We start from the raw sequence: 15,251 nt of genomic DNA, 5'->3' as shown, positions 1-15,251 counted from the left end.
GAAAGGATATGATCAAATAAAGGTTCAAAGCACTCATGTAAAATGTTACTCTGGGCTAGATGTGCTCAGAATGGAGGGCATTCAAGAAAAAGGGAGGATATGACCAAACTAAAGTTAAAAAGACATATATAAAATATAAATCCAGGCTTCCTAGGTGCGCTCAAAATCGAGGACATTCAAGAAAAAATGGCAAACATGACCAAACAGAAGCTCGAAAGTCTCATCTAAATATAATTTCAATCAATCCATAGCCTTTATTACAATTGACAAATCATCAGGCAAGTAAAAGGAATTAAAACACATTAATACTATAAACACATTACGGCACATAATGTACATTTAAATGGATAAAACTGCATTAAAATTTCCCAGTATTTATATAAAACTATTCACTGTGTTTGTTAAAATCAAAGTCAGCCTAATGGTAAATCCTGAATCCATTTACATCACTGAAGGCTCACTCTCATATTTATTTAACTACATGTCAAGGAACTACTTTTACCTGTTTCTTTGTGAACTGAATTTCTGACCCTTCCTTTCCTCGGGGGCCTAAGTATCATTAATTTTGTATGGTGGCTTTACGAGTGTTTATTGCTGACACTAGGAATTTTGCCACTTCGTCAGTAACTCTTTTATATTTGTCATCTAAAAGGAGTTTTTGCCACCGGTCCCAGGAATTTCCAGGGTAATCTTTTAATTGGGGGGGGGGGGGGGATCAATCTCACTCACTCATCTTCAAATACAAGATTCAAGCTGGTTTGCCATGCTCAAAATGGAGACAATTTTGAAATTCCCCCTGAACAAAAGGTTGAAATGGAGGACATGTCCTGCAAAAGGAGGGCATCTGGTCACCCTGTGAAAACCTTTGTGGGAAGGGGTTGCCATGTTGTTTTTGTTAAGTGCCCTGCCTCGAGTCATCTTCAACTGATGAACCCTGTGGATGTGACATCTCTAAGATCCCTATCCTCTACCTCTATGCTCAGACCCTATAAATTCAGGCCCATGTCCTCTTTAATTGAGTGCCTGTCATGTGGTACTGTATTCCTCTTTCTGCTGCCTTCCTCCTTTCCCAGGATCATTGTCTTTTTTAATTATTCTTTTTTCCTAATGATGTGGCCAAAGTAAGTAACTGTTACATGGATTTGTAACTGGTTGACTGGCTGAACCCAAAGGATGCTCAACAATGACTCTTTTTCATCCTGGAGAGAAGTGACCAGTGGGGGCCCACAGGGCTCTGTCCTAGGGCCAGTGCTATTCAACATCTTTATCAATGACTTGGATGACAGAACTGGGGGCATACTTATCAAATTTGCAGATGACACCAAACTAGCAGTAGCTAATACCCCAGAGAACAGGATCAAAATTCAAAATGTCCTAAATAGATTAGAAAGCTGAGCCAAAGCTAACAAAATGAATTTCAACACAGAGAAATGTAAGGTACTGCACTTAGGGCTGAAAAATGAAATGAACAGATATAGGATGGGTGACATCCGGCTGAACGAAACTACGTGTGAAAGGGATCTAGGAATCCAAGTAGACCACAAATTGAACATGAGTCAACAACAGTGCGATGCGGCAGCTAACAAGGCCAATGCGATTTTAGGCTGCATCAATAGAAGTATAGTGTTTAGATCAAGAGAAGTAATAGTGCCACTCTATTCTGCTCTGGTCAGGCCCCACCTGGAATATTGTATCCAGTTCTGGGCACCACAATTGAAAAAGGATATCAAGAAACTGGAGCGTGTCCAAAGGAGGGCAACTAAAATGGTGAAGGGTCTGGAAACCATGCCCTATGAGGAACGACTCAGGGAGCTGGGGATGTTTAGCCTGGAGAAAGGAGATTAAGAGGTGATATGATAGCCCTGTTTAAATACTTAAAGGGATGCATATTGAGGAGGGAGCAAGCTTGTTTTCTGCTGATCCAGAGACTAGGATCCGGAGCAATGATGCAAGCTGCAGGAAAAGACATTCCACCTCAACATTAGGAGGAACTTCTTGACAGTAAGGGCTGTTTGACAGTGGAACACACTCCTTCAGAGTGTAGTGGAGTCTCCTTCTTTGGAGGTCTTTAAACAGAGGCTGGATGGCCATCTGTCGGTGATGCTTTGAATGAGATTTCCTGCACAGCAGTGGGTTGGACTGGATGGCCCTTGTGGTCTCTTCCAACTCTACGATTCTATGATTCTAGTCATCCTGGCTTCCAGGGAGAGTTCAGGTGTGATCTAGAACCCATTTGTTTGTCTTCTTGGCCATCTACGGTATTCTCATCTCCGGCACATCTCAAAAGAGTTGATTTTCTTCCTATCAGCTTTTTCTACTGTCCAGCTATCACTTCTGTACATGATGATGGGGAATACAGTGGCTTGGATAATCCTCACTTTAGTGTCAAGACTTAGGTCTTTACATTTTATGATCTTGTCGTAGCTACCCTTCCCAATCCTAGTATTGTTCCGATTTCTTGAATGCTGTCTCCATTCAGATCAATATTTGATCCAAAACATGGGAAATCTTTTACTATTTTAATTTTCTTGTTAGCTAGGATAAATTCTTGTAGATTTTCCAGGGTCATTTTTTAAAAAATGTTGAGCATTAACCCTACCTTGGCACTTTCCTCCTTGACCTTCTTGAGTAGGTCAAGGAGGCAAAATCAAGGTTTCTTTTTGAAATTTATATATATAGTAAAAATATTTTCAAGCTGTGGATAGTTGAATCCATAGATAAAGAATTCATGGATACTGAGAGCCGATTGTATTCTACAAGACAGCAGCATCTAGACAAGTAAAATGTTTTGGCCATCCCTGTGAATATAATTGCTAACTTCTCATTTGTTTTAAGCATGCAGTATGGAAGCTGCTCCAAATAGAACAGCCTTCAGTGGGATGGAGAAAGTGCAGGATATATCTAGCTCCCAAGGGCTGTTTTGTGGTCTATTTTTAATTTGTTTTTTAACCATATGGCTCTGCAGGGGTTGCCTGCTGGGTTCCCTGGGCTGTTTGAGGCCCCAAAATAAGAAGTGACTTTAAAGTTCACTTATACTAGATATCAATAGCCATTTGGTGACATTTCATGAGAGGCAGCCTGCCTGCCTGCCTGCCTGCCTTTTCTTTCTTTCTTTCTTTTTTAAGAGGTCTGGGCAGCTTTCCAGGATTCCCTGGGCAGGGCAAAGTAGCTCCCTAATCCCTCATAATTGCCAACCTGGGGACTAAAGGCAGTTCAACATGACAAGTTTTTTTTTTTTTCTTCTCAGATGTGTCTTCCATAGAGGTACAAGAAACAAATCTGGGAAAATGGAAATTCAAGTTAATAGTAACTATGCACAACTTGCAATGTATTTTGTTACGTACTCCACCTCATTAATCTTTGTTGCTGGTTGGAAAGAAAGACCAGCTGGTCACAGTGATCACATTGCAATCTTCCCTCCTTGAAGTCAGTAGCAGAGACAAGTGATGCTACTTTGAATTTAATGCATAAACAAAAACAAAAAAGGGATGAATACCTCTTTTTAATTTGATCACTTTGTGGGATGTCTATGGCCTGAAACACACAGGCCAAATAAAGCGGCTTCTGGACGCTTTGGGGGCTGGCATTTACATGATGCACACCCCCAAAGCGGTGAGAAACTGCGCCGAGTTTCTGGCTAAGGCAGGCTTGAGACTGTGGCAGCGGCCCACTTTGGAAGTAAGCCTTGCAGTCACTACGGTCCCAACATGATCACAGCCAGAGGCTGCTTTTTATTGGCCATCTGCTTCATATCTAAGATGCATTAAAGCTGACCCCTTCATTTTATAATATCATCATGCAAATAGAGATACAGGTACCTTATCCTACATAAACTTGTTCAGTAATGCAAATCATTTTGTATTCTTACAACATATAAATTGGTGAACAGTACAGTACCTTTTGGATTAACATGCCACAAAATAGATTTTATTCCAGAAACATTTCTAAGTATGATGAGTTCTGCTTATAGAAAATAATTGTTCCTCTCCAGTAAATCCAGACTTGCTTGCATCATCTCATCAGACTGGCATGCTGTGGCAATTAGTCAGATGCACAATTAAAAAGAGACTACAAAAGAACTCTTTCTCCACATCCTTGCTCCACTGAAAGTTCAACTACCCTTCAATACATTCTGAAAACAAAAATATTTTTTAAAATGTATGAACTTCTCATATATGCTAGGTGAAGATGTTTGCGAAAAGCAGGCCTTTCCCTCTGATCCCGATAATGTAGGTTCAAATGCTTCCTAGTAGTGAAGTGAAGTTCCTGAAGTGAACTAATACCCCTTCCAACAAAAATGATACTTATAATTCCCGCTTGTATACTGCATAATTTTCCTGAGATATTATTCAGTGGTCATTTGTCACTCTAGACACTGCATATATCCATAAACTGATAGCTATGAAAAGCAAATAGACCTTTGACAGAAGGTCTTTCAACAGTGGTAAACATAATGAACACAAATGTATGGTATGCAATGGCAGGGCAATTCTATACTTACCACTGTTGTAAACTTTAAGGCTGGAATCCTCTTGCCAGCATAACTCTCCTTTAGCCAGTGTTAAACATACCTTGGCATCATTGTTTCCACAGAAAGCTGTTCTATCAGTCACTGAATGTTTTGGAAGCCGCAAGCAGGGCAGCTTTCTGTCTTGATACAGGCAGCTTCCTATGTTATTCCCGCTTCCCTACCACACTACGTATTTTCAACCATGATATGTCTATTACTATATTACTGCTACTTATGCCTGGATGGTTACATTGGCTAACAGGATTATAGCCCAAATCTGTTTTCTAACTAATAAGACTTTATTGGGCCAACAGCCATCCATCATCATCATCATCATCATCATTTTACAGCTTTATTTCAGTATGTATCAGCAAATGATTTACTCCATTTGGTAATCTTTGCTTACAAAAATATTTAAAATCTATAATTTGACTGATTTCATCTCCACAGTACAGTATATATTCTTACAACACTGAATGGCCGATGGTGTAGTAGCTTTGTATCTTTAATTCAACTGGAGGGGAAGGATGAGAATGTAGCGGCACCTTTACGATAAACTGATTTTTATTTTAATGTGAGCTTTTGTGGCTATGAACCTAGTTCTTCAAGATACAGTACAGAGTGATATTAAGGACTCTGCTATAAAGTATATTTGTTCAGTTGTGGGAGTGGGATAGAATATAATAGGATCCAGAAAGGTCCAAATCAAGCCCCTTGCCATACATTTTCAAAGGTGATACAGTATGGTTGATACAGTATGATTGCATCTTTCTGAATCTTATTAACATTCTCGAGATTGCAGGTAGAGCAATCCATTATTCTTGGATTTAACCCCATATGATATCTGTGAGAACACTCCTCCTGCCATTCCAGAACTTCTCATTCTATCCCACTCTCACAACTGTATAAATATGCTTTTTTAACCTGAAACTAATACTCTGAACTGCATTGGAAGAAGTGGTTTTATATCAATGAAAGATCATGCTAAAATAAAAAACAACAACACTTAGTCTTAAAGATGTTGCTATATTTCTCCTCCTCCCCAGTTCCTTTTTATGCTGCAGGTTATCTAACCAGCATAAACTGTACTCCCCCCTCCAAATTACTCAGAATCACAGGCAGTTCCAGCTGATTTGATAGCCTTTTGCAGTGTACCTTTAACACTGCTATGTCAACAGCAATACAACTCTCAGATAAAATGTCATTAGTATAAACAGTGGTACCTCGGGATACGAAATACCCAGCTTACGAAATTTTCGGGATACGAAAAAATCCCATAGGAAAACATTGTTTCGGGTTACGAATGTTTTTTCGGGTTACGAAAAAACTTTTGGTGCTTTTTTCGGCTTTTTCGCACGGAATCGCGGCTTTTCCCCATTAGCGCCTATGGCAATTCGGCTTACGAAGGCTTTTCGGGTTACGAACGGTGCCACGGAACGAATTAATTTCATAACCCGAGGCACCACTGTATTGAGAAAATAGTCACACTCTAACACATGTTTTATTTAGAATCATGACATTAGTCAAATTCTCCTTCCAAGGAGTATTTTTTTAAGACTGGGAAATACTGTAACACTATGGAAATATTTTCAAAAGTTCACTATATTTAATATGCCACCATTCTTCTTTAAAGCGTATTAAAGAATCTCATTATTTCTTCAGCATAGTTTGCCTTTAATATATGTTTTCCCTTAGGGCGTGCAATTGGGTGATATGTTAAAAGGTGAAATTAGACTCCAATACAAAGATTCATTGGGAAATTATGTTTGCTGCCGCTTTTACATTTAGTTACATCCTTAAAGTTGCTTGTTCAGATAACCTGGGTAGTATTCATGATTGGGGAGTGCATTAATGATGGTCATTATAAAAATAAAGAAACTGTATTCTTGATTTTAAGAAATCAAGATAAAAAACCTGCCATATCTTAGTGTTGCAGCATGTGTTTTGCATGTCCAGGTTTCATCTCTACTATTTCTAAGTAGGGTGAGAAATCCTGGGGAGCCACTTCCATTCAGTGTAAACTATACTAAGCAAAACAGGATGATGATCTTAATGTGAAATGTGAGTTTCCCAGATGTTTTTGTTATATGCCTTCAAGTTGACTATAACTTATGCAACCCTATCCTAGGATTTCTTGGCAAGATTTATTCAGAGGAGGTTCGCCACTGCCTTCCTGAGTGTGCTTACCCAAAGTCTCCCAGTTGGTTTTCCCATAAACATGAAGAAAATATAATAACTGGATACTCTACCCTTTTGTCTGTGAAGCATGTAGAAGTTACTTTTTTCCTTACTAGACATTTTTCAACTAGCATTTTTTCCAATGCATGGGATAACTGTGAGGCAATTCATTTTTTTTAAAAACCCTAATATCCTGATTATTAGGGGGAAACTAATTTTTGTAGTTTCTGTATTGTTCTCAATGTTGCTTTTAAAAAGCAATATTAATATTGACACATATTATTTAGAAGGTGTTGAAATCCAAGCAAGAAGATTCTGTTTCATAGCATCTTATTTTAACAATGTCAGTAGTAGTTTGTTCAAATATCCTTGTTAGCATTGGGTGTTTTTTGGAGAGTAACACCAAGAAATGAGGTATGCAAGTTTTAGATATCACATCAGACTCATTTTATGCAACTATGTGTATTTTACAACTAACATCGTACAAAATAGACAGTACCATTGTGCCTGTAGAAGTACTGCAGTTTAAAACAGAAAAATACATTACTACAAGAAATCAGCAAACATCACAATTGTCAGGGGCTACAAAATTCCAATATTCTAGATGAAAGGCTGTTATACTTAATATTTTTAGGTTAGAGTTATTACCAAAATTTCCACCCTATTGTTTTATACTGGTTTCAAAATAAATACTTTCAGAGAGGAAAAGTGAATTCTTTGCTAGAATGGGAATGGTGCTTCTTGCACCAATAACTGGATGACGTGTGTAGAAACTTTAACAGCCCAATTCTACCTATTTAAATTCCACAGACTTCAACAGGACATATTCCCAGAATAGTAGGAATAAGATTACAGCCTGAAGTAAGAACCTCAAATATATAATTTGACTAGATAACTTCTCTTGCTCTTTTAGTGTCCTTACTGCTGATGGCCCAATAGTAAAGGGAGCCATTCCTACTGAGTCAGTCTGCATCTTCAAGAATGGTTATATGATGCTGATGCGAGCAAGTAACGGAGCAATAGGAAGACATAACAAGTTTAGAGGAGAATGAATTAGGACGCTTTCATTATTGATGCAAATAATAATTGTGTGGTGCAATTTTAAGCTTGTTTACTTAAAAGTCAGTTCATATGCACCATGGGGCTCATACCTTATAAAGGCTGTAGCATCAGGTTGCAGATTCAAAACTTTTAAAAGGATTACAGTGAGAGACTGCAGTCACATAAAATTTTATCTTGCCATCTCACTGAACCAAATAGGACATTTTTGACTAAGCATGCATAGGATTGTGCGGTCAGTTATAATAAATGATTTCTGAATTGTTAGGACAGCAGGCCAGGAAACAGCATCATTTTAGAACCGAATGTACATTCTGAGCTGTAAGCACCCTTAATTTGGTTGGCACACTTATGTATAAAAACACTTTTTAGTGTTACAAACCATCTTCCCTCCTAATGTATTTCTTATTATATTTCTAGTGAATGAATGGTTGTTTAATTGGTGCATCCAAACATTTAAACTGATTGTAAACAAAACTGGAAAACCTATACTCATAAAAATATTTTATTGGAAAGTTTACATAATACCGAAGGGGACTGTAAATCTTTTTTTGTTCTGTATCTATATATTGCTAAAATGCATAAATGTTCACAACTATATCAAAAAGAAAGAACTGCATTTTTCCTATGATTTATTCTATAATATTTAATAAAGGATCTTTTATTTAAAAAAAAAAGGCTGATATAGGAGCAAATGTTATATATACACACTACAGTACTTGCTTATTTATTCACTCTGGTGCAACGTTTAATATCATTGGCCTGGATCCAAAAGGCTGCACAGGGAATTTCCACACACACGCACACATGCTCACGCACAAACTCGGCTTCCAAGGCTTACCTCTTCTAGCTGCAGTCCTCTGCACTGCCCACTTCCAAGACTCAGGAGATCTTTGGGAATGGTCTCTGATGCAGTGCAAAGAGACATGGCTGAAGAAGAAAAGGGAAACCGCAAGCTTGCACTAAAACTCTTTTACAAATGTAAGAGCCTCTTTGGATCCCAGCCTGCAGCTGAACTGATATATCACTTTAACACTGAACTACTCTGGGTGAAGGAAAGATGGCTAAGCCTAGTGGAACAGTATTAATTTTGAATTTTAAGGTATCAATAGTAGTTAGGTATAAAATCCAGATTAAGAGGAAATAAAACAAAAAAGCCTAATAACTTGAGAACAAATTAATGTTCCTTAACATAGAATACCAGTGTATAAGGACAAGGTAGTACTATACTTGAATTATAAAGCTAAACAGTTAATGCTTGTAACAATTTACTCTTTTTTTTTGCTTGTAAACATTACAAGAAATGTTCTAAATGTGTGAGGAAAATAATGGAGAAGCCAGCAATATAATTTGTAACAGTAATCTAGTAAAGTGTGTCAGACATTGGCAAAAATTCATACAAACGTTTTATTTAATAACATTTTTCCTATTCAACCACACCAAGTACCAGCAGGTGTTTTAAAGATAATCATTACGAAAAGTCTTTTGCAGCAATAGTTGATTAAGTTGATCTTTGACTTGCATACATATAACTATGTTTCACAATTCTCAAATAATACATATTTAGGCAGTTTGAACTATGTTATAAAAATTTAATTCAGTACATGCCAATAGTATAGAATCCAAGAGCTGTGTTAGAATTCACTAAACTAAATGTGAAAATGGACTTACCAGTAACACTGCATCAAGAACATTCAAACCACATTTTCATGGCACCTTTTTATATGCAGATTAAAAAGTTGATCTGAAAATGTTTTTCATATGGCAGTGAAATTTAATTTCACTGCTGCACTTTACTTGTATAAAACAGCATAAATCATATTGGAGTAAACATACAAATCGTGCATGGTGGGTAACAAGTCATGAAAATGTGGTAACTGTTGGCAGAAGTTGTGTATATTTGCAAATTCTGGAGAGGAAAGACTAAAGAAACTGCAAGAAATAAATTTTAATGAGATTCTCCATTCAATGACGAGGCTTCTCCTCTAGGTGAAGACGACCTGGACATTCCTCTCTCTGTATTGTCAGAACTAGAACCACTCTGACTGTGCTGATCTGCAGAAGCTGCACTGGAAGCAGGTGGTGGCTTAGTTTTTTCTTTAAAGTCTGTAATAATGACTGTTAGATCACCAACAGTAACTTCCAGGTGTTGGGCACTACTTCGATCCACGTTTTTCAACCTGGGCCTAAAACAATATAAACAATCAAATTAAGTAGGTAATTAAAAATAATAACTCATCTCCTCTTTTAAAGATATTTTTAGCAGCAAACAAAGAGGAGACGAGCTCCATGTGCTCTTAAGATGGCCAACTGTTTATTCAGTGTTTAAAAAGCCCAACATGTTTCAGCCACACCAGGCCTTCTCAGGGGCCTTCAAAAGAAACCACTGGAGTTGTGAACACTCTCCAAAATACAGGCCCATAGAGATAAACTTATCTCTGTCTCTATGGTCCTGTATTTTGGAGAGTGTTCACAACTCCAGTGATTTCTTTTGAAGGCCCTTGCGGAAGAAACCTAGGCGGGATACAAACCGCCATATAGTACGTATAGGATACGTACTAGGGTTAGGAAGGGGCGGTGCTTCCGCACCCCCCTAACCCTAGTACGTATCCTATACGTACAAGATGGCGGCGCCCCTTCTACATGGACGCCACCATCTTTATGTACTGGAAAAAAAAAAAAAAAAAAAAAAAAAGCGCCTATGACGTGCCGATTCCTCCGGCGCCACGATGACATCTCATAAGTGCGCCGCAAGAAGAAGCTCTGAAATGGAGTTTCTTTTTTGCTCCGCGCGGGAGCCGCGCGGTTTGGCTGCTGCGGATCCCGCGTGGAGCAAACGGCGGCAGCGGGGAAGCGCCGCAAAGCGGCAGTTTGTATCCCACCCTAGAGTGGTGGAAATGTGCTGGGCTTTTAAAACACTGAATAAACAGTTGATCATCTTAGAGCACGTGGAACATGTCTCCTCTTTGTTTGTTGCTTGGTTATGTGCTTTCAGTTCCTTACCTATAAACATATTTTCAGATCTCAGACGGATTCAAAAAGCAGCCTTTCAGTAAGATCACTCATCTAGTATGACATTATCTACAAGGATCATGAGCAGCCCTCTCATTTCACAGGCAGGTGATGCCTTTCCTGGCCTTGTTCCCAGAAATTTTATAACTGAAAAAGTCAAGTACTGATCCTGGGATCTTATATATGCAAACCAATGAGTTACAGCTTGATCCTCATAGCCTATGAAAACATTGTTCATCAATATTGTGGATATAAGGAAACAGATAAAACTTTCACTAACAGTAAAATATTTAATAAAAACAAGTACAATCCAAATAGGCATTGTGAATTGTTCTCAAAACATGGGGATAGCACATTTGATGGGCATAGTGGGATGAAGAATAGTCTAAAGACATCATTCAAGAGACATCACATTAAAGAATACGGGAGGGACATCAAAAAGAGAAAACGGGGGAAAGAACATGGTATGTTGTCTTTAACCTTTTTCTTTTCACAACTTGCTGCTATGTTACAGTTGTAGCCGCTGCCACTGAAAGTTATTTTCATGTGGGGAAGCTCCAAGTAGGGTCACTATTATGATATGTAGTATCTATAGTCCAGTACTGATGGCAAGTCCCAGACTATGGGGCTTGACGGACAGACGGCTCAACGCCGTCTGTTTTTTGCCCCGGATTGAGGCAGCAGAAACCAGATACCACGACCTCTATAAGGACGAAAAAGAACCCGCTTCTCGGCAGGTTCTTTTTGCATACCCGAAGGGGTGCCATTGGTGCGCTCGCACACCATGTTGAAGCCCTTTGTATGTAGTGCCATTTGGGTGCTGAGCCTGAGGGACGTCATCATAGCGCGCCCCGTATGTACATGCATGCTCCAAGATGGCACCCAGGCAGCAGAACTAGGGCTTGGAGCGTGTGCATGCTCCGCCCTAGTTCAGCCGTAGTTCGCCTGCAGGCTGGCACAAAGTGTCAGTCTGTACAGGCTCAAAGTGATACAACTCTGGAGATGATATTGTAAGAGCTCTGTTGTATCAAACCATAATCCACCAACTAGCATTGTGCACAATGATCATCTAAATATTTCTTTGGAAAGCCACAGGCAAAGTAAAATTGAAAACTTTTCCCTGATGTTGTTCTCCAGAAATGGTATTTAATAGCTTACTGCCTCTGAACATACAGGTTCCATATAAACCCATTTTAGGTGTAACACTTCTCAGTTTATTAAACTAAAGGCTTGTTGCCTGTATTGTTCTTCCACTCTTGTTTCTGGCATATTACAATTGAAAACCTTCTGAGTTCATTAACCAATTTCATTTCATGTCTGACTTGGTTTAGATTAATTGGGCCAGAACATTTTTAATTGTGGCACATGAGAAAGGAGGAGAGAAGCTGCAGTGGGGGAGGAACAGACACAAGGCTGGTGTACATTTTTGCTTAAAAAGCCATGTTACATCTGAACCAGGGTACTGTCATTACTAACAGCTACTGATAAAGTTATCCTCCATGAATCCATGAAGAATAACTATCCTTCTTTAAAGTCATCTTAGGGGCTCTCCACACTGCCCCAAAGCCAAACTGGGCGGCGACTCTCCGGACCAAAAAGAACCTGGAAAAACTGGGTTCTTTTTGGTGCACTGGGACAATGTCACCAGTGCGCCACTAGTGCACTGTGATGTGTCCAAGACGCAAATGCAGTGCCTGGCGGCGCAGACACAGCACCACACTTGCATCACGCACCTGGTCTTTGACCGTAATAAAGAATTTGAATTTGCATCACGTACATGCACCATGTATGGACGGCACCACATAAAGATGGCGCCATCCATATGTATTAGGGTTCCAGAGATTTCAGCGCTGGCACAGCGCTTTTGGCCTGCCTGTTTTGGGCCTTAGCTACTTATCATAGGACCTTCTCACACTAGGGAAATCCTGCTGAGAAATGGGATTTAAATTAGAAAAAAACCCCACAAATGTGGGAAGTTTATCACACGACGTTACTACCAACGTGAAATAACGTGAAGATAAAGCGAAAGCAAAAGGGGCAAAAATGGCAGCTTTTTACTTTCAAAACTTCCCAAAAGTAAAAAGTTGCCATTTTTGTCCCTTTTGTCTTTGCTTTATCTTTGCATTATTTCACTCTGGCATTTGTCGAGTTTTTAAAATTTAAATCTACTTTAAATCCCGTTTCTTAGTGAGATTTCGCTAGTGTGATAAGGTCCATACTATCACCTTATGGCAGTGAAATGTATGAATTGACTTTTAGTATGTAAAAAATTTACCAATGAATTTCAGTGGATGAACCTGAGTTCTAAACTATTCAAGAGAGAGAAAAATGTCTTAACTATACCCTTGCACAATTGAAAAATTTTTATAGCACTTTCTATTTAGTCTCCCTAGCTTTCATCTTAAAAAGGGAGGGAAGAATGAAGGCCACAAGTGGACCTTTGGGGCCCTCTAAGCTCCTTGGTGAACCTCAAAGTTCCCCAATCCTTTAAAAGGATTTATTAAATTGCTTCTGCTGATTTTTGAGCATCTAAAATCAGACTAAAACTACCCAGGCTACTTCAAATGCAATGATTTACCTTTACCATCCCTCAGTCCCAACACAAAAATCAGCCAAAATGTTGTCATGATGTCACTTCTGGTGCACTCAAAACAATTACGTGGCCCATGGAGGGGCCTTACACATAAACAAAGCAGTTGCCCATACCTGCATTAAACTAAATCGCCCCAATAGTTTGACTTTTAATTATAATGCTGTCCTCCATGAAGATAAGTGTAAGGGAAGTGATACTGCTGATCATTTTAGTTTTACTTTTCTGTAGACTATAGCCATTTACATATATGAAAGCAATTGCACGAAGTTTATAGTAGCTACCAATGGTATATAGGCCACTATCACTTATGTAGCAGCCATTATACAGTGTTAGATGTCGGATCAAATATTATTTTCTTTAGAAGTCCCTTTTCCTGTGTTGCACAGAGAATGCAGAATTAAATAATTCCCTGAAGCTGGAGTTAGAATACCAAAACAGCTTTGTCCTGCCCATTTAGTTTGCAGCACGTAGTAAAGAGCTCTATGCCCAAAACAGATGGACCAAATTAAATGGCTTCCAGTTGCTTTGGAGGCATGGTGTTTAGATGATGCACACCCCCAAAGCAGCTGCAAGTCATGGCAAGGTAACACCAAGCCAGCAAGAGCCAGCCCTTTCAGGAGCGGATTTAATCCACTCCTGCCGGCTGCCAGCACCAGGAATATGGTGGTGACCTCGTTTGAGAGCATGCCATGCAGTCACTGTGGTCCTGGGCCGGGTGCAGCTGAAGCAGCCACAGGCCGCTCCTTGCCACCTGTCTGCTTCACCCACTAGTGAATATGGAACTCAGGCATCTTCTTTAGGGCAGTTACTATCTTATTCATGGCTCTCTCAGGTAGTAAACATAATCTCTGGCTTTCAGGATGAGTCCCTAGCAGAACCTCCAACTCCCCAGCCTTGATGAAGACTAAGATTGCAAAATCAGATAATGGTCTTTAAACAACAGTTCAGTCATTTCCTCTAGGAGTGTAAGTGAAAAATGCATGTGACCTGACATTGAATGCGAGGTAAGAATGACCAATTTCTGATAAAGTGGTACAGTAATAGTGCCTACCAGATAAAGTGGTACAGTAATAGTGCCTACCAGAAAAAAACTTATTGTAGTTTTTTTCTGGCAAATATATTAAATGCACTTAAAACTGATGGTAGAAATTCATATTCCAACATGGAGTCAAAACAGGCTACTTAGCTGTAAATGTGATCTTTCCAGGCAGTCATCTGTGAACTCACACAAATGGGATGCGTGAGTCATGGAGACCAGAAACAATATATAGGCGCTGTATAGACAGGCCCTATTGGGCGGCGTTGTTACGCGCAAGGAGCGGAGCTTCCTGACGCGTCTTGTCCCTCGCATGTAACGACGGCGTAAAAATGGTGGCACCCTATACACATGGGCGCTGCCATTTTGATGTGATGGAAGCCTAGCATCCGCACATCTCGGCACCATTATGGCGCTGCAAGTGCACCATTGGTGCCTTGTGGCGTCATAATGGCGCCGCAGAAAGAAGCCGCTTTTTGTGGCTTCTTTTTGTTGTGTGAGGGAGCCGCGCGGTTTGTCCACTGCGGCTCCCTCGTGCAACAAATGAGGGCAGCAGGAGACCGCCCTTTTGAGCGGTCTGTATCCCGCCATAGTTATCAATCATAGTTCATTAGCCACACTTAAGACATGAGTGTGTTGTTTGTCTCAGAAACTGTATTGTGGTGGTCTCAGAACAGTATTGTCTACTGTGACATGCATAAACTCATGTAAATTTAAGGGAGAGCGGGCAGCTTCTGAGGAACCAGGAGTGATTTTTGTCCTTAGTGCGCCACCCTCAAAATGTCATCCTCTAAATAGCAAGTTGTGCCCCCAGGCACTATGGGAGGTACACAATTTGTCACTGAAATGGACTTTTGCTTCCC

The 15,251-nt window shown here is 39.6% G+C and overlaps 1 protein-coding gene across 3 annotated transcripts in view; it reads right to left on the bottom strand.

Annotated features, from left to right (window-relative positions):
* Positions 1-7,111: 7,111 nt before the first annotated feature.
* Positions 7,112-15,251, bottom strand: part of YAF2 (YY1 associated factor 2) — a 37,209-nt gene continuing 29,069 nt past the window's right edge. For all 3 annotated transcript variants that reach the window (XM_042468287.1, XM_042468288.1, XM_042468289.1), the window contains exon 4: positions 7,112-9,933. In XM_042468287.1, coding sequence (XP_042324221.1) covers positions 9,696-9,933 — 238 coding nt within the window. In that variant the 3' untranslated portion in view covers positions 7,112-9,695. The remainder of the gene's footprint in view (positions 9,934-15,251) is intronic.

This window comes from Sceloporus undulatus, chromosome 5 (assembly GCF_019175285.1).
Source record: "Sceloporus undulatus isolate JIND9_A2432 ecotype Alabama chromosome 5, SceUnd_v1.1, whole genome shotgun sequence".
Taxonomy (NCBI): Eukaryota; Metazoa; Chordata; class Lepidosauria; order Squamata; family Phrynosomatidae; genus Sceloporus; species Sceloporus undulatus.
This window is presented reverse-complemented; position numbering and strand designations above follow the sequence as displayed.